Consider the following 25,604-nt stretch of genomic DNA (forward strand, 5'->3'; position numbering starts at 1 on the left):
CCAAACTGACCTTTTATGTCACTCACATAAATAGCACTGTGTGTAGGGGCAGCATGTCACTGCATACTCTTCTCCTTACCTCCCCACCCCTTCATTCACAGACACACACACACACACACACAGAGAGACAGAGAGAGAGAGAGAGGGAGAGAGAACATACCACAGAGAGTTTCAGTCCCCATTCTCTCTGATAGACATATTTTCCTACTCATACCCCAGTCTTCCCATTCTTTCTCTCTCTCTCTCTCTCTCTCACTCTCTCTCTCCCTCTCCCTCTCTCTCCCTCTCTCTCTCTCTCTCTCTCTCACTCGCTCTCTCTGCGATCGATGGTATGAGTTCCTCCTACAGACAGCTGAGGGCTGAGTGCAGGATCCTCTGTGTTCTGCCCTCAGTGTGAGAGACACTACAGCAGATGACACACTGAAACAGGCACAAACACGCTCTCTCTCTCTCTCTCTCTCACACACACACACACACGCACATACACGCACACACTCCCTCTCCCTCTCGCTCGCTCTCTCTGTCTCAAACAGACACACTCAAACACACACGCTGGACAGCACTGGAGCGGCAGACATGAGTACAGGAGATGTGGTATTAACCGGCTGGCTCATTAAATCCCCACCAGAGAGAAAGCTCAAGAGATACGTAAGTACGGACGGACCTGTGTGTGTGTGTGTGTGTGTGTGTGTGTGTGAGATGTATAACCATTTAGAGTAGCAGGTGCCACACTGGAACACAGTGTCCGTTCTACGCTGTGTCAGGAAAACGCTTCAGCTCCATGTTCAGTGATTCATCCTACACCGCGTTCAGGCATCGCTGCTGTGCTGTGTTAAACTGTGTGACTGTGCCATGTTAAACTGTGTGACTGTGCCGTGTTAAACGGTGTGACTGTGCCGTGTTAAACTGTGTGACTGTGCCGTGTTAAACTGTGTGACTGTGCTGTGTTAAACTGTGTGACTGTGCCATGTTAAACTGTGTGACTGTGCTGTGTTAAACTGTGTGACTGTGCTGTGTTAAACTGTGTGACTGTGCCGTGTTAAACGGTGTGACTGTGCCGTGTTAAACGGTGTGACTGTGCCGTGTTAAACTGTGTGACTGTGCTGTGTTAAACTGTGTGACTGTGCCATGTTAAACTGTGTGACTGTGCTGTGTTAAACGGTGTGACTGTGCCGTGTTAAACTGTGTGACTGTGCCGTGTTAAACTGTGTGACTGTGCCATGTTAAACTGTGTGACTGTGCCGTGTTAAACTGTGTGACTGTGCCGTGTTAAACTGTGTGACTGTGCCGTGTTAAACTGTGTGACTGTGCTGTGTAAAACTGTGTGACTGTGCCGTGTTAAACTGTGTGACTGTGCCGTGTTAAACTGTGTGACTGTGCCGTGTTAAACTGTGTGACTGTGCTGTGTTAAACTGTGTGACTGTGCTGTGTAAAACTGTGTGACTGTGCTGTGTTAAACTGTGTGACTGTGCCGTGTTAAACTGTGTGACTGTGCCGTGTTAAACTGTGTGACTGTGCCGTGTTAAACTGTGTGACTGTGCTGTGTTAAACTGTGTGACTGTGCTGTGTAAAACTGTGTGACTGTGCTGTGTTAAACGGTGTGACTGTGCTGTGTAAAACTGTGTGACTGTGCTGTGTTAAACTGTGTGACTGTGCTGTGTAAAACTGTGTGACTGTGCCGTGTTAAACTGTGTGACTGTGCCGTGTTAAACTGTGTGACTGTGCCGTGTTAAACTGTGTGACTGTGCTGTGTTAAACTGTGTGACTGTGCCGTGTTAAACGGTGTGACTGTGCTGTGTAAAACTGTGTGACTGTGCTGTGTTAAACTGTGTGACTGTGCCGTGTTAAACTGTGTGACTGTGCTGTGTTAAACTGTGTGACTGTGCCGTGTTAAACTGTGTGACTGTGCTGTGTTAAACTGTGTGACTGTGCTGTGTTAAACTGTGTGACTGTGCTGTGTTAAACGGTGTGACTGTGCTGTGTAAAACTGTGTGACTGTGCCGTGTTAAACTGTGTGACTGTGCCGTGTTAAACGGTGTGACTGTGCCGTGTAAAACTGTGTGACTGTGCTGTGTTAAACTGTGTGACTGTGCCATGTTAAACTGTGTGACTGTGCCATGTTAAACTGTGTGACTGTGCTGTGTAAAACTGTGTGACTGTGCTGTGCAGGGTGGTGTTATTGTGTAGAATATGGTGTGTGCTGTTGTGATGTGTTGAATTGTGATGGTTCAGTTCTGCTGTACTGAAGTGTGTCAGTGTGTGTGAGCTGCTCCACTGGCCTTGAATGTGTGTTTCTATTGCATGTGAATCAGCTGCTCACCATCTGAACCACTGGTCTCAGTAACCTGGTGTTATGATTGTGTTTGTGCTGTATCCTGCGTTTGAGGTGTTTTGCCTGCACATATTTGTGACTGTGTGTGTGTGTGTATGTGTGTGTGTTCTGTGTCTCTGCTGGTCAATAAAACTGTATTGAAACATCACAGTGGTTGTTTTGGCAGTGATAATGCTATTTGAAATATAGTATATATTATACTATACAGTGCAGTACAGATATAGCATTTAATATGTATTTGATACAGATTCCAAACACTACTTTGAAATCCTGTGTTTGTGTATGAAGGTAATTGTGTGTAGGTGTTTGAAAATCAATTATAACTATAATGTAATTATAACTGTAATTATAACTCCACTGCAGTTATTATGACTGTAACCGTGTGAGAGAAAATTACATTGTCCAGAGCCGAGTTAGACCATATCTCAAGTTATCTGACTGTTAGAAAGTTATACACATAAATATGTGTTGACTAAACACACAAACACACACGAACACACGTACACACACACACACACACACACACACTAGCTGGAGCCTGCCTTGTTTTGCTGTGTAAAGCGGAAGTTAAAGGGACCGCCCATCATAAGATGTGTGTTGAAAGTGTAAGCTTTGCAGTCCAAACACACACACACAGTCACACACACACACACACACACACACATACAATGTCTAGTCCTACTTCTGTGAAAATTGGGTGTGTTGCAAAACATGGGAAGTCGTGTGAGTGCCAGGCGGTGGAGAGTGACCTGCAGGCATAACTGAGTCTGAGATGACCCTGCAGGCAAAAATGGCTGAAAGAAGAGAAGAGGAAAGAGAGAGAGCTGATAGAGAAGAGACCATGTGTCTGAGAGGAGCTGCTACAGCATGGCAATAACGTACAAATGTGTATGTGTGTGTGTGTGTGTATGTGTCCGTGTCTGTGCGTATGTCCATGTCTGTGAGTGTGTGTGTGTCCGTCCATGTGTGCCTGTTCAGGCGTGCGTGCGTGTGTGTGTGTGTGTGTGTTTTGTTTGATGGCAAATAGTTCCAGGCCTTTTTGGAGGACATGAGATGGAGGGGCAGGCAGTTCTCTTCTTTCCTCCCTCCCTCCCTCCCTCTCTTTCTTATTCTCTTTCTATCCGTCTATACTTCATTTTATCTGTTCTTCTCTCTCTTCCACCAAATGGGTGCACGTGTGTCCCTCAAACTGCACTGACGTGTTCTCTTCTCACAAAGACACAGACAGAGCCAGGGTTATAGCACCAGATTTGAATACTGTCAGGTGATAACCAAACATTATATTTGTATCTAAAAGCTATTAGTGACCAGAAGGGGAGGTGTTAGCGGAGGTGGAGAGAGATAGATAGATAGAGATAGAGATGGAGAGAGAGAGAGAGAGAGAGAGAAAGAGAGTGTCTTTATAGACTCTTTGTTTTCAGCGTGACTTTTTTGAGGAAGTTCTGCAGGTCTCTGGGAGGAGAGAGGATTTGAATAGATGTGAAGAGGTGTATGAGGGCAAAACAGACAACACTGTTATAACCATCCACACAGACAGCACCGCACTACCTCACCCCACTCTCCCCTGTCAGCACACAGACTAAACCACACAACTTCCCTCTGCATTGTGTTGTCAGATCTCTAACACACCCACACACACATACATACACACACCAAGTGCTGATGAGAAGAATATTTAGTGAAACGTAATTTGAAGGTTGGATTTTGAAAAGAGGAGAGAAAAGGACAAAGGTTAAGCACCTCAGAGAAGCTGTGAAAATGTTCTATAAAATTTTATTCTGGAAATTTTCCTGTTCTGGAAGTTTTATTTTGGAAATTTCCTAAAAGTGATGTCACTGTTCTTCAACCATCTGTTTCACCAGAACAGAAATACAAGAAGTTGTCTGTGTCCTAAACATTTATGTTAATCAAACTAGCATGCAAATATTTCTACAACACATTATTACTGTTCTCCAAGTACTCTCAGAACAGCTTTTTCCAAACCATTTTCCTTTTTTATACATGCATTTTTTTCCATACATGCCTTTTTGGTGAGATGTTAAAAATGCTGCATTATTTATGCCACGTCTGCATGTCTGTGTTTGTGTTTTTGTTTCGGTTAAAAACTGCATTATTTACACCGTATCTGTGTGTTTATGTGAGAGGCTCTGTATGGACACATGGCTTTACCTGAGAACACACAGGTGTGGTAAAAATAAATCTGCAAAGGAACCCATAGCTGGGGTAACCCACTGCCCCAGTCTGTATCAGCCAACACAAAACAGCATCTGATTTGCTAAGAGAGAGTCACATGATGTGTTGTATTATATAACCTTTCATATCTGTCTATAATATACACACAGTCCGCTAACATATGTGGACTGTATTAACACACCGCCGGGAGAGAGCACGGGGGATTACAACATTCAAACTGTGTTTAAACAGTCGTACGTTAAACTAGTGTTTACACAATCCAAAAACCTCTCCTCCAGGGATGAAAACATACAGTGTGTCAGAGTGTCTGAACAGTGAAAAAACCTCCTGTGTGCTTGTGATGGGAGGAGACTTATGATTAGGGAAACTGTCCTTTCTCTCCCTGCGTGAAAAGGTCAGGTTCTCCTCCAGCGTAGCAAGCGTTTGTCTCACAGATGCCATTTTGTGTGTGTGTGTGTGTGCGACGGGAGTGGAGTGTGTGACAGACTTCCTCCTAAAGAAAAGCCCTTCTGCCAAAAGACAACATTAGTTCCCCACAGCAACCGTGCTCAACATGTGATGGGGAAATAAGTCATCCTTACTGAGCAGAGTAGAGCTTAAAAAAGAGGGGGGCATAAGAGAGAGAAAGGGAGAGAGAGAGAGAGACAGACAGATAGAGACAGACAGAGAGATGAGAGAGAGACTGGAGAGAGAGAAAAACATTGTTAATATTTTTCCAGTGTTTTTCTATTATATTCTCTTTTTGGTTTTGACTGTAACACAAGCGGCTCCAGTAATATTTTTTAAGACACACCAATAAACCTGACTGAACTGCATTGAACTGATAGGGAGAGAGAGAGTGAGAGAGAGAAAGAAAGAAAAAAGAACTTTGTGAAGTTGTTCAGTGTCTTGGTTTTGTGACTGGTTTATCATTACAGTTTGCTGGACAGTGCAGTGAGGGGCTGTAGTGTGGACAGTCCAGTGAGCGGCTGTAGTGTGGACAGTGCAGTGAGGAGCTGTAGTGTGGACAGTGCAGTGAGGGGCTGTAGTGTGGACAGTGCAGTGAGGGGCTGTAGTGTGGACAGTGCAGTGCAGTGAGGGGCTGTAGTGTGGACAGTGCAGTGAGGGGCTGTAGTGTGGACAGTCCACTGAGGGGCTGTAGTGTGGACAGTGCAGTGAGGGGCTGTAGTGTGGACAGTGAAGTGAAGGGCTGTAGTGTGGACAGTGAAGTGAAGGGCTGTAGTGTGGACAGTGCAGTGAAGGGCTGTAGTGTGGACAGTCCAGTGAAGGGCTGTAGTTTGGACAGTGCAGTGAGGGGCTGTAGTGTGGACAGTGCAGTGCAGTGAGGGGCTATAGTGTGGACAGTGCAGTGAGGGGCTATAGTGTGGACAGTGCAGTGAGCGGTTGTAGTGTGGACAGTACAGTGAGGAGCTGTAGTGTGGACAGTGCAGTGAGGGGCTGTAGTGTGGACAGTGCAGTGAGGAGCTGTAGTGTGGACAGTGCAGTGAAGGGCTGTAGTGTGGACAGTCCAGTGAAGGGCTGTAGTTTGGACAGTGCAGTGAGGAGCTGTAGTGTGGACAGTGCAGTGAGGGGCTGTAGTGTGGACAGTCCAGTGAGGGGCTGTAGTGTGGACAGTGCAGTGAGGAGCTGTAGTGTGGACAGTGCAGTGAAGGGCTGGAGTTTGGACAGTGCAGTGAGGGGCTGTAGTGTGGACAGTGCAGCAAGGGGCTGTAGTGTGGACAGTGCAGTGAAGGGCTGTAGTGTGGACAGTGCAGTGAGGGGCTGTAGTGTGGACAGTCCAGTGAGGGGCTGTAGTGTGGACAGTACAGTGAGGAGCTGTAGTGTGGACAGTGAAGTGAAGGGCTGTAGTTTGGACAGTGCAGTGAAGGGCTGTAGTGTGGACAGTCCAGTGAGCGGCTGTAGTGTGGACAGTGCAGTGAGGAGCTGTAGTGTGGACAGTCCAGTGAGCGGCTGTAGTGTGGACAGTGCAGTGAGGAGCTGTAGTGTGGACAGTGCAGTGAGGAGCTGTCCAGTAGTATAGTCTGTGCTAATGCTCCTGGAGGTGTTTGGTTTACAGGTCACGTCAGACAACACAGAACTCTCTGTATTGAGGAACTGTACGGTGCATCGAAATGTTATGCAGTTGGAAGAGAAAATATGAGTAAAATGACTGTAGAGAACTAGCATAAAAAGACATGACAACAGAGAAAATGTCGATCTCCACTGAAATATGGATGCGTTAAAGCTAGGCTAACGTTAGCCATGAGACATCAACACTTGCAGTCCTCAATGATGGACATTTGTCTGACAGTTGTAATTATCACTATTTTTTTTTTTATTAGAACTGTTTTTATTTTACATACAGGCTTGTGGTATTGGCGATTCCTCATTGACAGATGGATTCATAACCATCAATTTCTTTAACAGATGAACTCCAAGGATTACGTAATCCTAATCTTACTGTGTAATGTGATGTGTTAAATTAATTTCAGAGGAAATCATTTGATCATTTCAGTTATTTAGGAATCAGGAAGTACTGACTCAAAATGAGAGACAGAGAGATAGAGAGCGAGGGAGAGAGAGATAGAGAGAGAGAGAGACAGACAGACAGACAGATAGATAGATAGATAGATAGATAGATAGATAGACAGATAGATAGATAGATAGATAGATAGATAGATAGATAGATAGATAGATAGATAGATAGACAGACAGACAGATAGATAGATAGATAGATAGACAGATAGATAGACAGACAGACAGACAGACAGATAGATAGATAGATAGATAGATAGATAGATAGATAGATAGATAGATAGATAAAAAAGGGGAAATTCAGTCCATGTGTAAAAGTGAGTCATTCTGGAATGATCTTAAGATCCTGTGTGTGTGTACCCGGGCTGAAGTGAGAGGGCAGTGCGGGGGTGAGAGGGCAGTGCCGGGGTGAGAGGGCAGTGCCGGGGTGAGAGGGCAGTGCGGGGGCGGTGCAGGGGGTGAGAGACTGTAGAGTTAGGTGACCCACGTTTTTTTCAGCCTAATGTGGAATCAGGTCAGTCTTTGCCCATATCTGGAGCAAACTGTGACACAGTGAACTGTGGTTACCATGACGAATCGCAAAAGCAGAAGTTGTGATAGAGAAGCGACAAAAACAAAGACATGCTAGAGTGCGTGAGAATGAAAGAGTTTCCCACTTTAACACAGAAAAACAGCTCTCGCTCATAAACACGTCTCTGACTTTAATTGAATAATGTCTGATCGTCAGACTTTATTGTGGAGACACTCACAGAGCAGAGCTAAACCTGGAATACTCCATGTCCTTTGTTTATGTTGTTGTATTTTTAAGCACTGCCCATTCTGTATGAAAGAATATGTTTAAGATCAGAGCAGGCACAGAAACAACTCTCTTCAGATCAGCTGATCTCAGTCCCTGGCCCAGGCTGGGTGTACATTGGGTTTGAACATATCTGTTTATGTTTGTCATTTCATAATGTGAATGAGCGTGAATGTGACAGACGAACTTCACAGGAAATGCAAAGGACTGACCTTTAGAATAAAATCCCCAAATATACTGAGAGACAGCGGTTAGTTTGACCCCGAAAAACCCATTTTTCATCACTGCTTCTAAGAGTGAGTGATACTGTGTGTAAATGTTACTGATGGGAAACTCTGAGGGAGTCTGAGAACAGGGGAGAATGTGAGAGTCTGAGGTTTTGTGAGCTTTGGGAAGACTGTGAATTTCTGAGATATAGGGAGAGTTTGTGAGAGTCTGTGAGACACAGGGAGACTTTGTGAGTTTTGCAGAGACTCTGGGTTGTTCAGTGAAACAGAACCGGAGAGGAAGTGCAGAGTGACAGGATGAGCTGAGGGCCTGGAGCCGTAACGTCGTCTCTGCGTAGGCTAGGCTAATTTTGGACGGTCGTGGGGACTCCCCCTGTCACCAGCCTTGCCTGATACTTTTGAAGGTCTTTGTGGAAACCTCTGCTCAAACTCTCTGCCATTGGTCTGTTTCATTACTAATTACCATTAATGTCTCCAAACGCCTCTTTAGAGCGAGGTTCCCCAGCAGAGAGACAGCACAGTAAACGTGAGTTCTCTAATTCACACTGATCACACCGAATACACCAGTCACTGTACTGATGTCTGTATGCAAACAATCACAAATTATGTTTAGGAGTTTAGGCCTAAATAAAGTTTATGTGTTGAAAAAAGATGACTTGCTCTGTTTGTCTGGAATAACTGTTGCTTTCCCATTGGTCAATTATGCGATGTTCTGGGTCACAGAGAATTGTGACTTTAGTGTCAGCTTATGCACACTGCATAACAGAACTGGATGCTGTCTTATGAGAGTTCAACATTTTCCTCTGAACTGACTCCTACCTAAGAAACAAGGACTATCAGAACGTCAGTGTGGCCTGTCCATTCTCAGCAAGACAGCAAGACAACCATTAACTTAAAAAAATCAGAGTCTCCTGTGTAATGTCACTCTAAACCACATGGGCTCCGTGCTAAAGCGTCTATGCTGGGTTAAATGAAAATGTGAAGCATGTGAATGGCTGGGATCTGATCCCAGTTCTGCCCAGTGCTCCCTCTCCTCATGACCTCCTCCACTTAAATCACACCAAAAATGGCAGTTTTGACAAAAACTCTGCACGGCATGCATGCAGTGTCTGTTTGGTGTGCGGTGTCTGTTTGGTGTTCAGTGTTTGTTTAGTGTGCGGTGTTTGTTTGGTGTGCGGTGTCTGTTTGGTGTTCAGTGTCTGTTTAGTGTGCGGTGTTTGTTTGGTGTGCGGTGTCTGTTTGGTGTTCAGTGTTTGTTTTGTGTTCAGTGTTTGTTTGGTGTGCGGTGTCTGTTTGGTGTTCAGTGTTTGTTTTGTGTTCAGTGTTTGTTTGGTGTGCGGTGTTTGTTTGGTGTGCGGTGTTTGTTTAGTGTTCGGTGTCTGTTTGGTGTGCGGTGTCTGTTTGGTGTTCAGTGTTTGTTTGGTGCTCAGTGTTTGTTTGGTGTGCGGTGTTTGTTTAGTGTTCGGTGTTTGTTTAGTGTTCAGTGTTTGTTTGGTGTTCGGTGTTTGTTTAGTGTTCAGTGTCTGTTTGGTGTGCGGTGTCTGTTTGGTGTTCAGTGTCTGTTTAGTGTTCAGTGTTTGTTTGGTGTGCGGTGTTTGTTTGGTGTGCGGTGTTTGTTTGGTGTTCGGTGTTTGTTTGGTGTTCAGTGTTTGTTTGGGGTTGATTCAGTGAGCTCAGCAGAGAAGGAGCTGTTAGGACAGCGGAGGTTTTTCTCCCCTCTCCACCCCCCGGCTGGGAGACACGGGGAGTGAGAGTAGGAGCAGTGTCAGCGAGGTCCCTCCACAGGACACAGGACACAGGACACAGGTTCAGATGAGAGCCCGTCCTGGCCACTGTCATCCATTAGTTCTCAGCTGATGAAACTGATAGTGTTTTCATCCATTTCCCCATCAGGCCCTGACGAAAAGCAGCCCTCCTGCGTCCACTCCGCTGCAGACACACTCAGCCCAACTAAACAGCACAAAGCTCCTTTTCTCTTTCTTATTGTGTAATGTTTATTTTGGCTTATTTTTGCCCAAATCTGTACCTCGCCCGTCTCTACCTACCCGCACTATTATGCAGCTTTTCCCCCCCTCTGACTGTTCCTCAGGTACAGACTGCCTCGCTGACCAGGTCACGTGTGCATCTGAAAGCACACAGATGTGTTTATATGTCTGTGTATGCATTTTTTGTCGTTTGTATATTAATGACAATTTATTTTCACAAATGTGTATTATTTTGACAAATGAATTATGATCAGGTTTGGCTTTTGTTTAGGAAAACACTGTCACATTCTCACAAAGGCACCCGAGTGCTTCATGTTCCCTGGCTTCAGAAAGATAAAAAAAAAAATCTCAACTACACAGGACTATGTGCGGCACTATATACTGTACTGTACTAGCAATGAACAGGAGTGTGTACTGTACTAGCAATGAACAGGAGTGTGTACTATACCACACTAAAATGTCCTTTTTAAATTTATTCAAATGAAACAGCTGAAGATGCAGAGTTAAAAACTGTCCCAAGGCTGGTTGTCTGATACCTCTCCCTCTCTCTCTCTCCGTCCCTCAGTCATGGCGAAAGCGCTGGTTTGTGCTGCGGAGAGGTAGGATGAGTGGTGATCCTGACGTTCTGGAGTATTATCGCAGTAAGAGCTCACGGAAGCCCATTCGAACCATCGACCTGCAGGAATGTGAAGTCCACATGCAAGCAGAGGTCCGTCCGTCCAAACGACTGCTCCAGAACCAGCACCTGTTCGTAATCAAAACAACCACCCGCATTTTCTACCTACTCGCTAAAACACAAGAGGAGATGAACAGCTGGGTCCAAAATATTGGCCAAATCTGTACCTTTGGATCACTGGAAGATGGCAGAGGTAAGAGTAACACGACTGTTATGTACAATTAACACATGCACAACACTTACCTACATCACTATTTAATATATTTGTCTGTGCTTGACAACAGTTACTGGCACAGGTGAAATCATGCTTACCAGAACTGGTTAGAACACCTTTCGAAGCAGAGGATTATATTACATTTACAAACACACACCAGGTCATATTTGCTGATTTGTTTGAAGAACAAAATGTTGGTTAGTTGTGCTTCTTCTCTGAGAGTTCTCTGTGATTATGCAGTGTATTCTCTATAGGCTGTTTGTTCATACTGACATGTCTGTGATATGGTCATAGACATCTTAAGCTTCTTAAAGATAAAGGTAAAAGCCTCGTCTTCTCACATTTGGCCACACTAAACAGCTGACGCCAATGACTCTCAACTCTCACCCAATACCAGAAACTGATCCTAATCTTTCCATGCCAACACTCCTGGTTTTCCCGGACTTCTCCCGTATTTCAAGGCCTTCTCCCAGTGCCCCCCCATTTTGTTGCTTCTCCCAGGAAATTTGCATGGCCCTCAAACTGTATTATGAGTAATCGTCATACACGGATCCATAAGTTTTCTGTGTTTGTCTGATGTTACCAAAGTTGCCAGATCATGCATGAAAAACAATCTACACTCACAATCCAGACACAACATACAGTTTCGACCCATCTATCACCGCAAACTGGCAACCTACAACCCGATTCGAGGACCGTGCGCGCAGATGTCCTCTCCGGAGGCGGGCGAGACTCTGCTAACATTAGGGAGCAGTAAGTTATAACACTGCTATCACGTCCTCACCGTTAGCTCATGCTATTCCCCTAACCTAACCATCACAGTATTACAAACGTCTAACAGGTGTCCTAGGCAACCACGGCTAATCTACATCAAGTAGTAGCGAGGGTCTCAGTTCTCTTGTGGTTTTGGTCGTGCATGTATGTCGACCGGGTCCCTGTTCGGTCACGACTGTGACGATCTCCTGGTGGCGCAGGTTATGGGCAGGAGGGCTCGTCCCTGCTCCGCTCCGCCCAGCCGGAGCGTCAGGGTGGTGTGAGGAGCAGACACAGGGTACCACACAGCTGTGCAGCACATACTGACACACCTGTTCATTTGGTGCTCAGACGGATAGGGAAACCACCAGAAGAGCCGTAATGTCTCATTCCCAAGCACACGCAACCTGCACACTGCAGGGCTCTTCCCCTGCCCAGTCACGTGCACACCACGTCATCCTGCTCATTACAACACGCATACTCACATTCACTTACACACACATACTTACAAGCATACAACAGCAACACACACAGACGCTCAGAGGCAAATGCATACACAGACACATCTATTAATATTATGTTTGTGGAATGATAACTGTCAATATAAACATGTTATGTTTTGTACCACAGCGTTAAACTGCAGTTTTTGTATGATATTTATTCATCACCTTGCGCGGTGTTAAGACTTGTTGGGTGTAGCCTGTGCGGTGTTAAGACTCGCTGGGTGTAGCCTGCGTAGTGTTAAGACTCGCTGGGTGTAACGGGCTGCTGGCGACTGAATCTGTCGTGTAAAAGTGTCTGTATTAGTTCCTCTCTCACCCTGTCTCCTCAAACCGTGTGACGCACGTTAACTTTCGCCCACTGATTGTCTTCCCTGTCACCAACTGCAGGGGAACTTTGATCATCACTCGCTTTCTACTTTTTTTCCACCTTTTTTTCTAGAGGTTGCTTCCAATTCACTTTAATCAGGACTGAACAAAGCAGTCACACACATGCAAAACCACAAACTTCTGTTTCAAGGAAGCGAGGCCTCGCAAACAAACACATCTTCTCACACACACACACACACACATTCCCTCTGTCGCTGTTTGTTTTCAGTATTAATACACTGTGGCCATTAACACACATTTGTAGAATGTACCAGTTTGAGAACAGCTAATATTAGCTTCCTCACGCTGATTTACCAGAAAAACATGTTAATTATTTATTACTGTGACTGTGTGAAATGGTGCACTAAGCAGCCTTTTTGACAGCTGTTTTCAGTGCAGTTTTTACAGGCTAGAGGACAGAAAACAGCTAGAATTATTGGCCTGTGTCAGGGCTGAGAACAGCAGTAGAGAAGTGAGGAGCAGCGTTGAGGTTGAGCTGTATCTGCTAACTGGTTCAGACAAGGTCGTGTGTTAGTATTCAGCTTCATCTCTTCCCTCCTCTGCACAGTCCACACAGCAAGTGTCTCTCTCACACACACATACACACACACACACACACACACACACACACCGAGATACAACTAACCCAACAGACACAGCACAGAGCTGGTCTAGTGCAAAAGCTTACATGGTAAAAGCTAAAACAATATACACATGGATAGCCCTGAGGAGACCTAATACAACACATCAGGAATAGAGCTTATACTGAACAACAGAGACAGACAACAACAGAGATAGAAAACAGCACACATAGACAAACAGCAGCCGTTGGACCAGAGACCCACTTAAATGTCTGTCAGTGACAGATAGACAAAACAGACGCGCGCACGCGCACACACACACACAAACACACACACGCACCAATCTAGCTACGCCACGCACACACACCCATCTACCCTATACCCCCCACCCAACCCCAGCACACACACACACACACACACACACACACACACACACAAACACACACCCAAGCAAGATTAGAGAGAAAACCACAAGCGTACACATTACTGTGAAAGATAGCGGAGAAGGCAGATCCACCGGCAGTGTGTGCAGTGTCTCTGAAATACCACAAATAGAGCATGTGGTTGAAACTGGTCCAGAGACTCTGAGCATGTCAGTCATTAAAAGACAAATAAGACACATACTCATCCTCACACTGGGGTTTGTTTTCTCGCCATTCTAATCCGTGCTAAACCAGCATAGTCCTGACACTCAGGAAATCTCCAAACAGACAGTACATTTCACAGACACTCAGGAAAGCTCAACAACACTCAAGAAAGCTCACAGACACTCGGGAAAGCTCACAGACACTCGGGAAAGCTCACAGACACTCGGGAAAGCTCTCAGACAGCCAGTGTGTCAGAGTCAGTCAGTCACCTCAGGGTTTAAACTTGTTGCACGACCAGCGTCACAAACACACATGCTCACACTGACGGCGACACTGTTTCTGTTTCAAACATTCTGTTTCAAAAACTTTTTGCATTGAAATTTTGCTTTCAAATGATGAATTGTCAATACTGAACCCAAGGGAAAAACCCAAACAAACAACTTTCCAATTCAATTGAGTTCAGTTTGACTCCATTAGTGTGACATTATCTGTAATTGCTGATATGAGAGAGCAGCTGCAGGGCTGGTCTGGGATCAGTACGAGTCAGACTTACGGTGACAGTGGGAAGGACATGTCCCCTCGGCTACACTTTTCTAAGAATTTCCAACAAAAGCTGAGACAGTTTAGACTCTGACACCATCTGTGCCTTGTTATTTCCAATTAGTTTTACTGACTGACTTCAGCTGAAAGTGGACATCATTTGTCACATGCGTGAAGCTCATGTGTTCACTGGTTGTGTTTCCTTAGAAATTTCAGTTGAGATAGACAGCATTTTCTTAAGGTCACATCTAGATCTCCGAAAGAGAGAGAGAGAGAGAGAGAGAGAGTGAGAGAGAGAGACTATCATCGCCACCTGCTGGTAGTCCTCTGTAATAGCTCCAGAGAGAGGACATCATATTGTACACAGATGTTCCTTAGACATAAGACAATGCTGAATCAAGCTTGTCTCTTATTGGTAAAGAAAACAATTCTCTTTTTTTCCTGGAACTGTCTCAGTTTTCTTTTAAATAATCATTTCCTGATTTTCTCCTGTTTCAGCTGTGGGCCACTAAAGCAAAAAGAGAAAAATGCAAAATTATTCATGTTATTCACTATGAATATTAATGTATTATTCTAGCAGTTATGTATTGAATGGGAAAAGAGAGACAGATGAAGATAACTAACTCCCTCTCCCCGTCTCTCTCTCCCCCTCAGACACACCAGACAGTGCCTCTCACCCACCGTCATCCCAGCAGCCCTCTCCTGTCCTGTCCCCTCACGTCACTCTGGTAGCCAATCAGGACATCATCAGTGGCACCCGTGGAGTCACCGATGTTCCCAGCGAATCAGAAACAAGTCCACCCCTTGATTATCTCTTTCTCTCGCAATGTGAGACGGGTAGGCGGAGCATCATCAGGCAAGTCACTGCATACAACCAATATTTAAGTGTATGCTAATGATATGTTAATCTCCATATGTTAATTTACGTGTATTGGTTCGGCTAGAGCTTTCTGCCTTTTGACTCTACAAGCAATTTACACAAGAGAGCTTTTCTCATTTTTCATCCCTGAAGGAGCAATATTTAATTAAGGGTTTCGAAGGGATAAAATTGTTGTGAGGTCAAATGATTTCTCTGCCTGTCATAACTATTGTTTAATTCAGTTAGCAGCTTGAGTTCTCACTGAGTGTAAAGGGGCAGATTTGCAGTGAGATTGGTGGTGATGCAAACTGCCACTACCACAGAATGTCTGAGGACTGGGCTTCAGTTTGTACTGTATTAAAGATTATAATTATACAGTGAAATAAGACACTTTTCTCTGTGTTGCCAGGTGTGACAGTTTCTCCACATCAGAGCGTTCACTAGAACAGAGCTCCTCTGAGAACGCCAGTGAGGACATCTTCTGCTCCCCTCCTCGCACAGACCCTTCCCCTTTCATTTTTGGAGGTGGGGCCGACCCCCCCCTGAGTGCCCAGTTTGGGCCCGCCTCCCTCTCGTCTCTGTCCTCTGTCTTCTCATCTCCGTGTTCCGTCCGTCCGCCACCAGACGTCTTCCGCTTCGATCGGCCGTTCTGTGCCACACCCGATTCACTAACGCCGCCACCTCTGCCCCCCAAACCCACGCACCTCTCAGATCACCATGGCGATGAGGGAGGGCGGCCAGCACTCCTCCCACGACGAGTTTCTCTGTCCGGCCTGGAACATTTCAGAAGAGGTATTCTCAACTCTCACACCTGTTACATGTTCACAGTTACACCAACATTACCATATACAGTATGTAGAGATGTTACAAACACATGTAATAACAAAACCACACACATGCACGCGCGCGCACACACACGCGCACACACACACACACACAAACTGGCTTCAGTTGCACCAGACAGTTTTGTGAGCCCATGGCATTTAAGAGTCAGTTCATAACACAAACCAATGTTACCTCTGAATAAGGCTTAATGTGATGCGTAAAACTACACAGGAAACTTAACACACAGAAACAGCACACGCTGATCTTTCTGCCGGAGCGAGAGCCCCTGTTTGTTGTGATTGCGTTTGAGAAATCTTCTATGTCAGAGCGTGTTGTTGTTTTGGTTTTCAGGGGAGTACGAATTTGGAACAGCGAGACACTGGAACAAGCGACTCAGTCTAAACCTGGTGAGAGAAAACGCACAGGTCACGAGAGAGAGTTTGAACAGAAATCAAAGCTCCTGATTCTGAATATAAACAGAAATTGGATAGAAAACAACAGACGACAAACAGAGATGTAGCTGTGCAGTTTCATCTAAACCCAAATTAACTGGCATGAAATTTAAGTCCAATTGAGACAACAGCACCCTCAAGCAAAGTTTAATACACATATATACCCATAGTTAATACACATATATACCCATAGTTCAACAACTACAGTAAATTCTACAAAAAAAGGAATAAATGAAATAAGAAAAAAAAAACTAAATGAAATAAGAAACTTCATACTTTCTCTCTGTCTCTCTGTCTTTCTCTGTCTCTGTCACTGTCTCTCTCTCTAGCCAGCGTTTGCAGGTGGAGCCAGCCCTCAGATCCAGTGCGAAGACTCCTATGTGCCCATGTCCTCCCCTCCTGTCAGCTGCTCAGAGGAGCCGCCCGACGGATACATCCCCATGAGCCCCACCTCCCTGCCCCTCTGCTCCCTTACAGCCTGTGGCAAAGCAGAACCTCCACCCTCTCCGCCCACCCCAGACGTGGAGCCTCCTCCAGTCAACCGCAGCCTGAAGCCTCGGAGGCGGGGTGAGTTCTCTGATTGACAGCTTAACTAGAGGACACAATATTGATCTTAATCAAACTGGAGATCTTAGCTGGAAAACCTTAAACAGAGCCTGTGTTTTCTGGTGGGAAATGAAAATATGTATTCTCATCAAGCTTATCATGGTCGAACAACAGGGCCCAGTCCGTGTACTGAACATGTCTGTGTGTGTGTGTGTGTACTGGATGTGTGTGTGTATAGGATGTGTGTATATATTGTATGTGTGTGTGCATGTGAGTGTGTTTGTGTACATGTACCGGATGTGTGCGTGTATAGGATGAGTGTATATATTGTATGTGTGTGTGTGCATGTGAGTGTGTGTGTGTACATGTACTGGATGTGTGTATGTATAGGATGTGTGTATATATTGTATGTGTGTGTGCATGTGAGTGTGTGTGTGTACATGTACTGGGTGTGTGTGTGTATAGGATGTGTGTATATATTGTATGTGTGTGTGCATGTGAGTGTGTGTGTGTACATGTACTGGATGTGTGTGTGTATAGGATGTGTGTATATATTGTATGTGTGTGTGCATGTGAGTGTGTGTGTGTACATGTACTGGATGTGTGTGTGTGTGTGTATAGGATGTGTGTATACATTGTATGTGTGTGTGTGCATGTGAGTGAGTGTGTGTACATGTACTGGATGTGTGTGTGTATAGGATGAGTGTATATATTGTATGTGTGTGTGTGCATGTGAGTGTGTGTGTGTACATGTACTGGATGTGTGTGTGTATAGGATGAGTGTATATATTGTATGTGTGTGTGCATGTGAGTGTGTGTGTGTACATGTACTGGATGTGTGTGTGTATAGGATGTGTGTATATATTGTATGTGTGTGTGCATGTGAGTGTGTACATGTACTGGATGTGTGTGTGTGTATAGGATGTGTGTATATATTGTATGTGTGTGTGTGCATGTGAGTGAGTGTGTGTACATGTACTGGATGTGTGTGTGTATAGGATGTGTGTATATATTGTATGTGTGTGTGCATGTGAGTGTGTGTGTGTACATGTACTGGATGTGTGTGTGTTCAGTTGCATGTATTCAGTGTGGCCACACAGCAGTGTCTGTGGATCATCAGCACTGTCGCAACATGTGGTTCAGCAGTTTTCTCCATGTGTACCTGGGGCCTCTTTAACGTAAAGAGGAAGTGTATGTGTGTGCGTGTGTGTGTGTGTGTGTGTGTTGCCTCTCTAAGCTGTTTGTAACTGAGGAAACAACACAGCAAATTTGCATGTAGAGCACTCAGCGCGTGAAAGTCATGTGACTTCAGACTAAACGTTTTGAAATTTTGTTTCATTTTTGCCTCTTCAGCGAATTCTGATGAAACCCTGACCACATGACCAGTTTGTGTCAGTTCATTTTCCAACTCATACACCTTATAAGAGTATAGATAGATAGATAGATAGATAGATAGATAGATAGATAGATAGATAGAGGAGTCAAAATGACCATGTGTAGCCAGGTCTAATGTGAAAAGTTCAAGAGACTGTTTCCCTGTAGATAAAAGGGCAGTATCATAGTCAACACTAATCTACAGCCTCTGTACCTGACTCTGGGCCTCAGAGGAGATGATCACTTTTTCAACTCATCTTGGCCTGTAAGACAAGACAGAACTATATTTTTATGCAGTCATTAGCAAATTAGTACATTTACTGAATATCAAAATATACACTCCAAAGACATTGATATAGATTATTTCTGTGGAAGAACATCTAAGTAAGATAAATAGAGGAGATGATTTCATTACAGAGGAAACTGTAAAAGTTCAGTAAAAACAGTCTATACGTCAGTGAAGGTGACACCAGTTTGTTTCCCAGACTAAGCTCTGTTCAGTCACTAAAGAGGAACCGGAGTCAGCCTGCTCTTCACTAGCTCTGTTTTTACCACAAAACGTGTGTGTGTGAGTGTGTGTGTGTGTGTGTGTGTGTGTGTGTGCACGCATGTGTGTGCTCCTCTGTGTGTTTGTGTGTGTGTGTGTGTAGGCTGTGTGGGGAGATGTGTGTGTGTGAGTGAGTGTGTGTGTGTGTGTGTGTGTTCGCGCGCATGTGTGTGCTCCTCTGTGTGTTTGTGTGTGTGTGTAGGCTGTGTGGGGAGATGTGTGTGTGTGAGTGTGTGTGTGCGCGCGCATGTGTGTGCTCCTCTGTGTGTTTGTGTGCTCTGTGTGCTCCTCTGTGTGTCTGTGTGTTTGTGTGCGTGTCTGTGTGCTCTGTGTGCTCCTCTGTGTGTCTGTGTGTGTGTGTGTGTGTGTGTGTGTGTGTGTGCGCTCTGTGTGCTCCTGCATGTGTGTCTGTGTGTGTAACAGTACATTTTGATTTCTCACATAGCTCGTCCTCCACCCCTTGACCTGAGTGGCCTGTCCACCATTAAAGAACACCCGACCCATCTTCCTGTCATACGAACGCTGACTGAGCCCACGTGAGTGATCAGTCTCAAATATCTGTCTGTCTGTCATTCACCCTATCCTGTCTGTCTGTCTGTCATTCACCCTATCCTGTCTGTCTGTCTGTCATTCACCCTATCCTGTCTGTCTGTCTGTCATTCACCTTATCTCTACGTCTCTTAGGGAGGGGTCTGTGCTCTGTCTTGCGTAGCTAACAAACAGGAACTGGTCAACGAAGTTCATGCTAACCCTGGCAAAACTGGAAAATGCCCTGATTGGCCAATACAATACTTGAGATGTCTCCCTCTCTCTCTCCCAATACAATACCTGAGATGTCTCCCTCTCTCTCTCCCAATACAATACTTGAGATGTCTCCCTCTCTCTCTCTCCCAATACAATACCTGAGATGTCTCCCTCTCTCTCTCAATACAATACCTGAGATGTCTCCCTCTCTCTCTCTCCCAATACAATACCTGAGATGTCTCCCTCTCTCTCTCCCAATACAATACTTGAGATGTCTCCCTCTCTCTCTCTCCCAATACAATACCTGAGATGTCTCCCTCTCTCTCTCAATACAATACCTGAGATGTCTCCCTCTCTCTCTCTCCCAATACAATACCTGAGATGTCTCCCTCTCTTTCTCCATCTCTCTTCCTCTGCTTCTCTCTCTCTTTCTCTTTCTCCATCTCTCTTCCTCTGTTTCTCTCTCTCTCTCTTTCTCCATCTCTCTTCCTGTGTTTCTCTCTCTCTCTTTCTCCATCTCTCTTCCTCTGTTTCTCTCTCTCTCTCTTTCTCCATCTCTCTTCCTGTGTTTCTCTCTCTCTCTTTCTCCATCTCTCTTCCTCTGTTTCTCTCTCTCTCTCTCTCTCCTTCTCCATCTCTCTTCCTCTGTTTCTCTCTCTCTCTTTCTCCATCTCTCTTCCTCTGTTTCTCTCTCTCTCTTTCTCCATCTCTCTTCCTCTGTTTCTCTCTCTCTTTCTCTTTCTCCATCTCTCTTCCTCTGTTTCTCTCTCTCTCTCTTTCTCCATCTCTCTTCCTCTGTTTCTCTCTCTCTCTCTTTCTGTGACACTGTGTGTTTTTTCCTCTCCACCCAAATCTGTTTGTCTCTGTGTAATTGTATCTCAGTCACCCGTTATACAGCACAGCTCTGCTGACTGCACTTACACCCTCTGAAACCTTTTAAGACCATATTCAGTCATCGTAGGTCATTTGTTTGTTTGTTTGTTTGTACTTGGATGTTTATTTCTTTCTTTATCTGTCTGTGTCTAGCTCATCCCCTCTGCGTGTGCCCCTGGACAGAAGGCGAGGACCAGGCATAAATTCAGCAGAGCCAGAGACTAGCCTGACTTCAACGGTAACAATATGCTCCATAACCCCTCCCTCTCATCACTTATTCATGATGTTCCCTAAACCATGCCCTTCTCATTTCTTATTCAAGCTATTCTTTCCTTATAACCTAGAAAAGACACGGAAAAAACAGTCAGCCAGTTTTCAGAAGTAGCCAGTCTGAGTCCTGGATCATTTCATAATTTACCAGTCTGACTAGCAGATGGAGAACGCTGCCTTTTAAAGCAATCCACAGCCATGCCATTTAGTCCTACAGCCAGAGTCCAGAAAGAGCTTTTGTTTGAGAAACCATCATGAACAACACTCTACAACAGTAATTCACACTGTTTACTATGTAGAGACCTCTGAGAAATGCAGTTATTATTATTATTATTATTATTATTATTATTATTATTATTATTAACAACAACAACAATAATAATAAACTTTATCTGTATAGCACCTCTCACACAAGAGATGCAGCTCAAAGTGCTTTACAATAAAGACACTGCACCTTCACATGAATGAAAATAAAAACAGGGAAAATAAGATAGAACATGGAAAATAAAGTCCAATAAAATAAAATAAAAATAAAGTTAAAAAATAGAATACATAGAATGCATAAAATCAAGTAAAATACAATATTTTAGAGGAAGTGCAGCACTGCATTAGTGCAAAGAAAAGTGCTCATTACAAGAATCTTTAGGCCTGTATGAGGAAAGTCATCGCCAGTTAAAGCCTAAAGTGAAGAGATAAGTTTTTAGCTTTTTTTTAAAAAATATTTAGGGAGCTGGTTTCCCTGACATCTAGAGGTAGTGTGATCCATAGCTTTGGGGCATAACTGACAAAGGTTGCATCCTTGATTTTCTTTTGGCTGTTCCTGAAAACCTCCAATAAACCAGCAGCAGATGATCACAGTGTTCTTGGAGTCAAGTGCTTAAGAAGGGAGTAGCAATGTGGCTTGGTCCAAGTCCATTAAGGGCTTTGTATATGAGGGGGAGGAGCTTCAAATCAATTCTAAATGTCACAGGAAGCCAGTGCACAGCAGCTACAACTGGACCAACGTGCTCTCTCCTCTCGGTTCTGGTTAATAGCCATTAATAACCAGTTTGTTATCAGGAAGGACACACTGACTTAGGGGTAATATTGCTGTGTGTGTGTGTGTGTGTGTGTGTGTGTGTGTGTGTGTGTGTGCCGCAGCAAACGTTCTCACACTGGGAGTCGGCGTCTTGGTTTAGACCGTCTCACCTCGACTACTTGTCACTGGATTTCAACTCTTCCACCCCTTCACCTGTCCAAAAGGTAAAACACACACACACGTACAATGCATACACAACATCTTAATGATGTAACAATAATTTATAACTAGGGGTATAACAGTCCATCGACCTGTATCGATACATCGACCAAATAGTAAACGATTGGGTGTCATCGATATGACACATAAAGATCAATGCATACGTGTTTATTTTCACACCTGTTCCAACATTATCTGCGTGATTCCTGTCTGTACACTCCCACGCTGTAGGTGGCGGCATGCGGTGTACGCTTGTTGCAGTCTGCCAGTTAAAGCCTTGCTTGCATGCTAATGTTTACATTAAAGCACCTATGCAGCAGCAATCTACCTGTAGGTCAAGCTGTAGCAGCAAAGAAAACAAAGTTTTAGACTCTCCTGTTGGTAACAAATCATGGGTGTGGAAACATTTTGCTTTTAGAAAAAATAACAGACAGACAGACAGACAAGACCTTTGGCATTGTAAGAGTGTAAGTGTGAATGAAGATACTCAGGTAAAACCACAAACTCGTCAGCTCACCTGAAAAGGCGACACAGTGTTGAACACGAGAGAGACCCCTACTGTATTGACTACTGTATTTGACATTTACAAATAAAATGCTGAAATTATATTTTGATTGCATTTGTGAGTTCAGAGAAATTAAACAGATTGTGTGAAATTTCATCATATCACTTCATATCGACTGCAGACCCCAGTATCTAACCGAATCGCATCACGGCAAATTTTTGGCTAAACGCATCGATGTAGGATAGCACCATGATGAAACTTGTGATTTACACCCCTATTCATAACACTGAGTTGACTTGCGCTACATTATACATCTGCTCTATTCACACAGCTGCATAACTGATTTGATCTTTACTCTGGAGTGTTAACTTTTCATATTTTCAGTGTCTTACACATCTCACAACGCTGCTCTGAAGGATTTACGCTCTGAAACACAAACAGGGCAAACAAACATGCGGGAGAGGTGGCAGGAGCTGACTGATCTACAGTATCTGATATGATCTGTTTTGGGTTTTCTTATAATGAGAACAGACAACGGTGATGTGGCATTCTCTGTGGCAGTGGTCCCTGCTGCTACCGAGCGTGAAGCATGACTCAGCTCAGTCAGGAGACACGCAAACTGACAGGAATATCAATGCCTTTCTGACTACATGCAAGCACACCACTAATTCAGCCAATCAGAGACAGAGAGGGACGGCGTTTACCTTCACCATGGAAACAGTCTGGTTAGGGAAGAGATTGATGTGAAGTGAAAGGCAGGGAGAAGGCAGGTCTTTCATTCACGCTGTGAAGAGCAGAGAGGGAGAGGGCATGTTCCTGTGGTTTAGAAAAGCCAGTTGGATTTACACTGAATGGGCAGGGCTAGTGTCTGTATTTACATCACTGATATTTATCTTACTACTACAAACGGGGCTTATGCATCCATATCTAATACTATTAGTTCAGTTTAATTCACACTCTAATTGTGCACTGGAAATCATTAGGGCTGTCCCCTGAAAGTCGACGAGCCTAATCATCTGTCGGAGCCCCGTCAGTCGACTGAGATTCTTCAAGTCGGGCAGAGTTTTTTTTCTTTTGTCAGTCAGTGCTTACAAAAATGCACAGAGATAACACTTCAATGAGGAATTATATATAAGGGGAATCATCATGTGTTTTTATATTCTAGCAGGGCTAGCTGGCGTGCTTGCTAAAAAAAATCCACGTGACAACATGCGCTGGTGGTTAACTGATGAGAGAAGCTGAAACCTGAGGTGGTGGTTGGTAAACTAGGCTGGCTATAACCATGTCTCAGAAGAAGTCTAAAGTATGGCGGCATTTCAAAATATTGAAGGACAGCCCTAATAAAGTTAAATGCAAACTCCGTATGCAAGAATTCACTTATCATTCTTAGCGGGCAATGCTGTGAATTTATTTTAAACTGTTTCATTTCTTTATTCATTTACATGTTGTTTTTAATGTTTAAAGTGAAATAAAGAAAATTAGGCTGTAAGAGCTTGATTTAAACAGAAATACTTGTGTGATACCTGTCTCCTTATTCCGACAAATCCATATGGTAGCCAGACATTATATGCCGGCAGTTCAAATAGGCCGCAGTTCAAATATTGCATCATATGCAGCTGTCTTTTATTGATTTTTAAATGCTCAAAAATATGTTGCCATTATTCTGTTGCATTTGACTATGTTAATGTGGTTGAAATCATCACTGAAACTCATGCCAATAGATTTTCTGATTGTCAGATAGTCTATATGAAAAAAAGGAACGAATAGTCAAATCTTCGTGTTGAACAGCCAAATCTGATTCAGCTGACAAAATTCGGAGTTGGGTACAGCCCTAGAAATCATTCACATCATTTTTGTTGTTCATATTGCCTGTGTTGTTTTTTGTTCTTGTTCGTGTTGTTAATGTTGGTGTCATTGTTTTTGTTGTTGTTTGTGTTGGCATTTTTGTTTTTGTTGTTGTTTGTGTTGTTTTTGGTGTTGCTAATGTTGATGTTGTTGTTTTTGTTGACAGAAGCCGTTGTTAGCAGATGAGCACAGAGTGGACTACGTTCAGGTGGATGAAAAGAAAACACAAGCACTAGCCAGCACCAAAATGGAATGGAAGGATGTACGCCAGTCAAAAGTCTGAGGGACAGTACACACACACACACACACACACACACAGACAGACACACACACACACACACACACACACACACACACACAGACAGACACAGACACACACACACACACACACACACAGACTCAGACACACACACACACACTCACAGACAGACAAACATACACACACACACACACACACACACACACACACACACACTCACAGACAGACAAACATACACACACACACACACACAGACACAGACACACACAGACAGACACACACACAGACAGACAAACATACACACACACACACACACACACACCTCTACTGCTGCAACAGCTACAACACTGTGATACAGGAAACACACTCAAATATCTGAGCTAACACAGACAGCTCTGGTCCCAGAACATGTCCAACAACACATCTCCTCCACTGTGCTGCATCAAACCACACCTGTCCCGGCTTCAGCACCAAACTAACTCAATACTTTCACTCATACGCATTTTTAAGGGAATAAAAAAGAAAATATTTTAAAAGCTCAAATTTCCTTCTTTCAGGCTGCCTGACAAATTTCATTTCTTTTGTATTGATTCAAATGACCATTTTACTTTTTCAGATTGATTTTATATGGTCAGATTGTTTATATATATATATGTATATATATATGTATATATATATATAGTTGTAAAAGTTGTACCAGTGAAATGCTCAGTAATGAACATTTAAAGGAGACGTTCACCCCATTTTGACATCTGGGTTTCACTGTAACCACCAGCTCATTTTATGGCACATCAGACACTTTGTCAAATATTCAGAAATAGTCAAAACCATCTTTTTTTAACCACCTGTGAATCACTGCAAACATAGCTTTACACTGTCAATAACAGTTTTCACTGTGTTAACTTTACACTGTCAATAACAGTTTTCACTGTGTTAACTTTACACTGTCAATAACAGTTTTCACTGTGTTAACTTTACACTTTCAATAACAGTTTTCACTG

General features: G+C 44.0%; 1 protein-coding gene across 1 annotated transcript; it reads left to right on the top strand.

Annotated features, from left to right (window-relative positions):
- The first annotated feature begins 539 nt into the window (after window positions 1-539).
- On the top strand, window positions 540-24,643 carry gab3 (GRB2 associated binding protein 3). Its single transcript, XM_030793058.1, has 10 exons — window positions 540-648; window positions 10,613-10,916; window positions 14,922-15,123; window positions 15,536-15,918; window positions 16,303-16,358; window positions 16,733-16,970; window positions 19,316-19,406; window positions 20,641-20,725; window positions 21,898-21,999; window positions 24,511-24,643. The coding sequence occupies exons 1-10, from the start codon at window positions 577-579 to the stop codon at window positions 24,625-24,627; spliced, it is 1,650 nt and encodes a 549-aa protein (XP_030648918.1). The 5' UTR covers window positions 540-576; the 3' UTR covers window positions 24,628-24,643.
- Window positions 24,644-25,604: the final 961 nt, after the last annotated feature.

Source organism: Chanos chanos, chromosome 15 (assembly GCF_902362185.1).
Source record: "Chanos chanos chromosome 15, fChaCha1.1, whole genome shotgun sequence".
In the NCBI taxonomy this organism is placed as follows: domain Eukaryota; kingdom Metazoa; phylum Chordata; class Actinopteri; order Gonorynchiformes; family Chanidae; genus Chanos; species Chanos chanos.

Bases quoted from the DNA above. Each gene is read 5' to 3' on its own strand.
- gab3 (XM_030793058.1), top strand. From the start codon at position 577: ATGAGTACAGGAGATGTGGTATTAACCGGCTGGCTCATTAAATCCCCA. The intron at 16,971-19,315 runs GTGAGTTCTCTG...TTTCTCACATAG, and splicing joins CCTGAAGCCTCGGAGGCGGG to CTCGTCCTCCACCCCTTGAC. The intron at 19,407-20,640 runs GTGAGTGATCAG...GTCTGTGTCTAG, and splicing joins CGAACGCTGACTGAGCCCAC to CTCATCCCCTCTGCGTGTGC.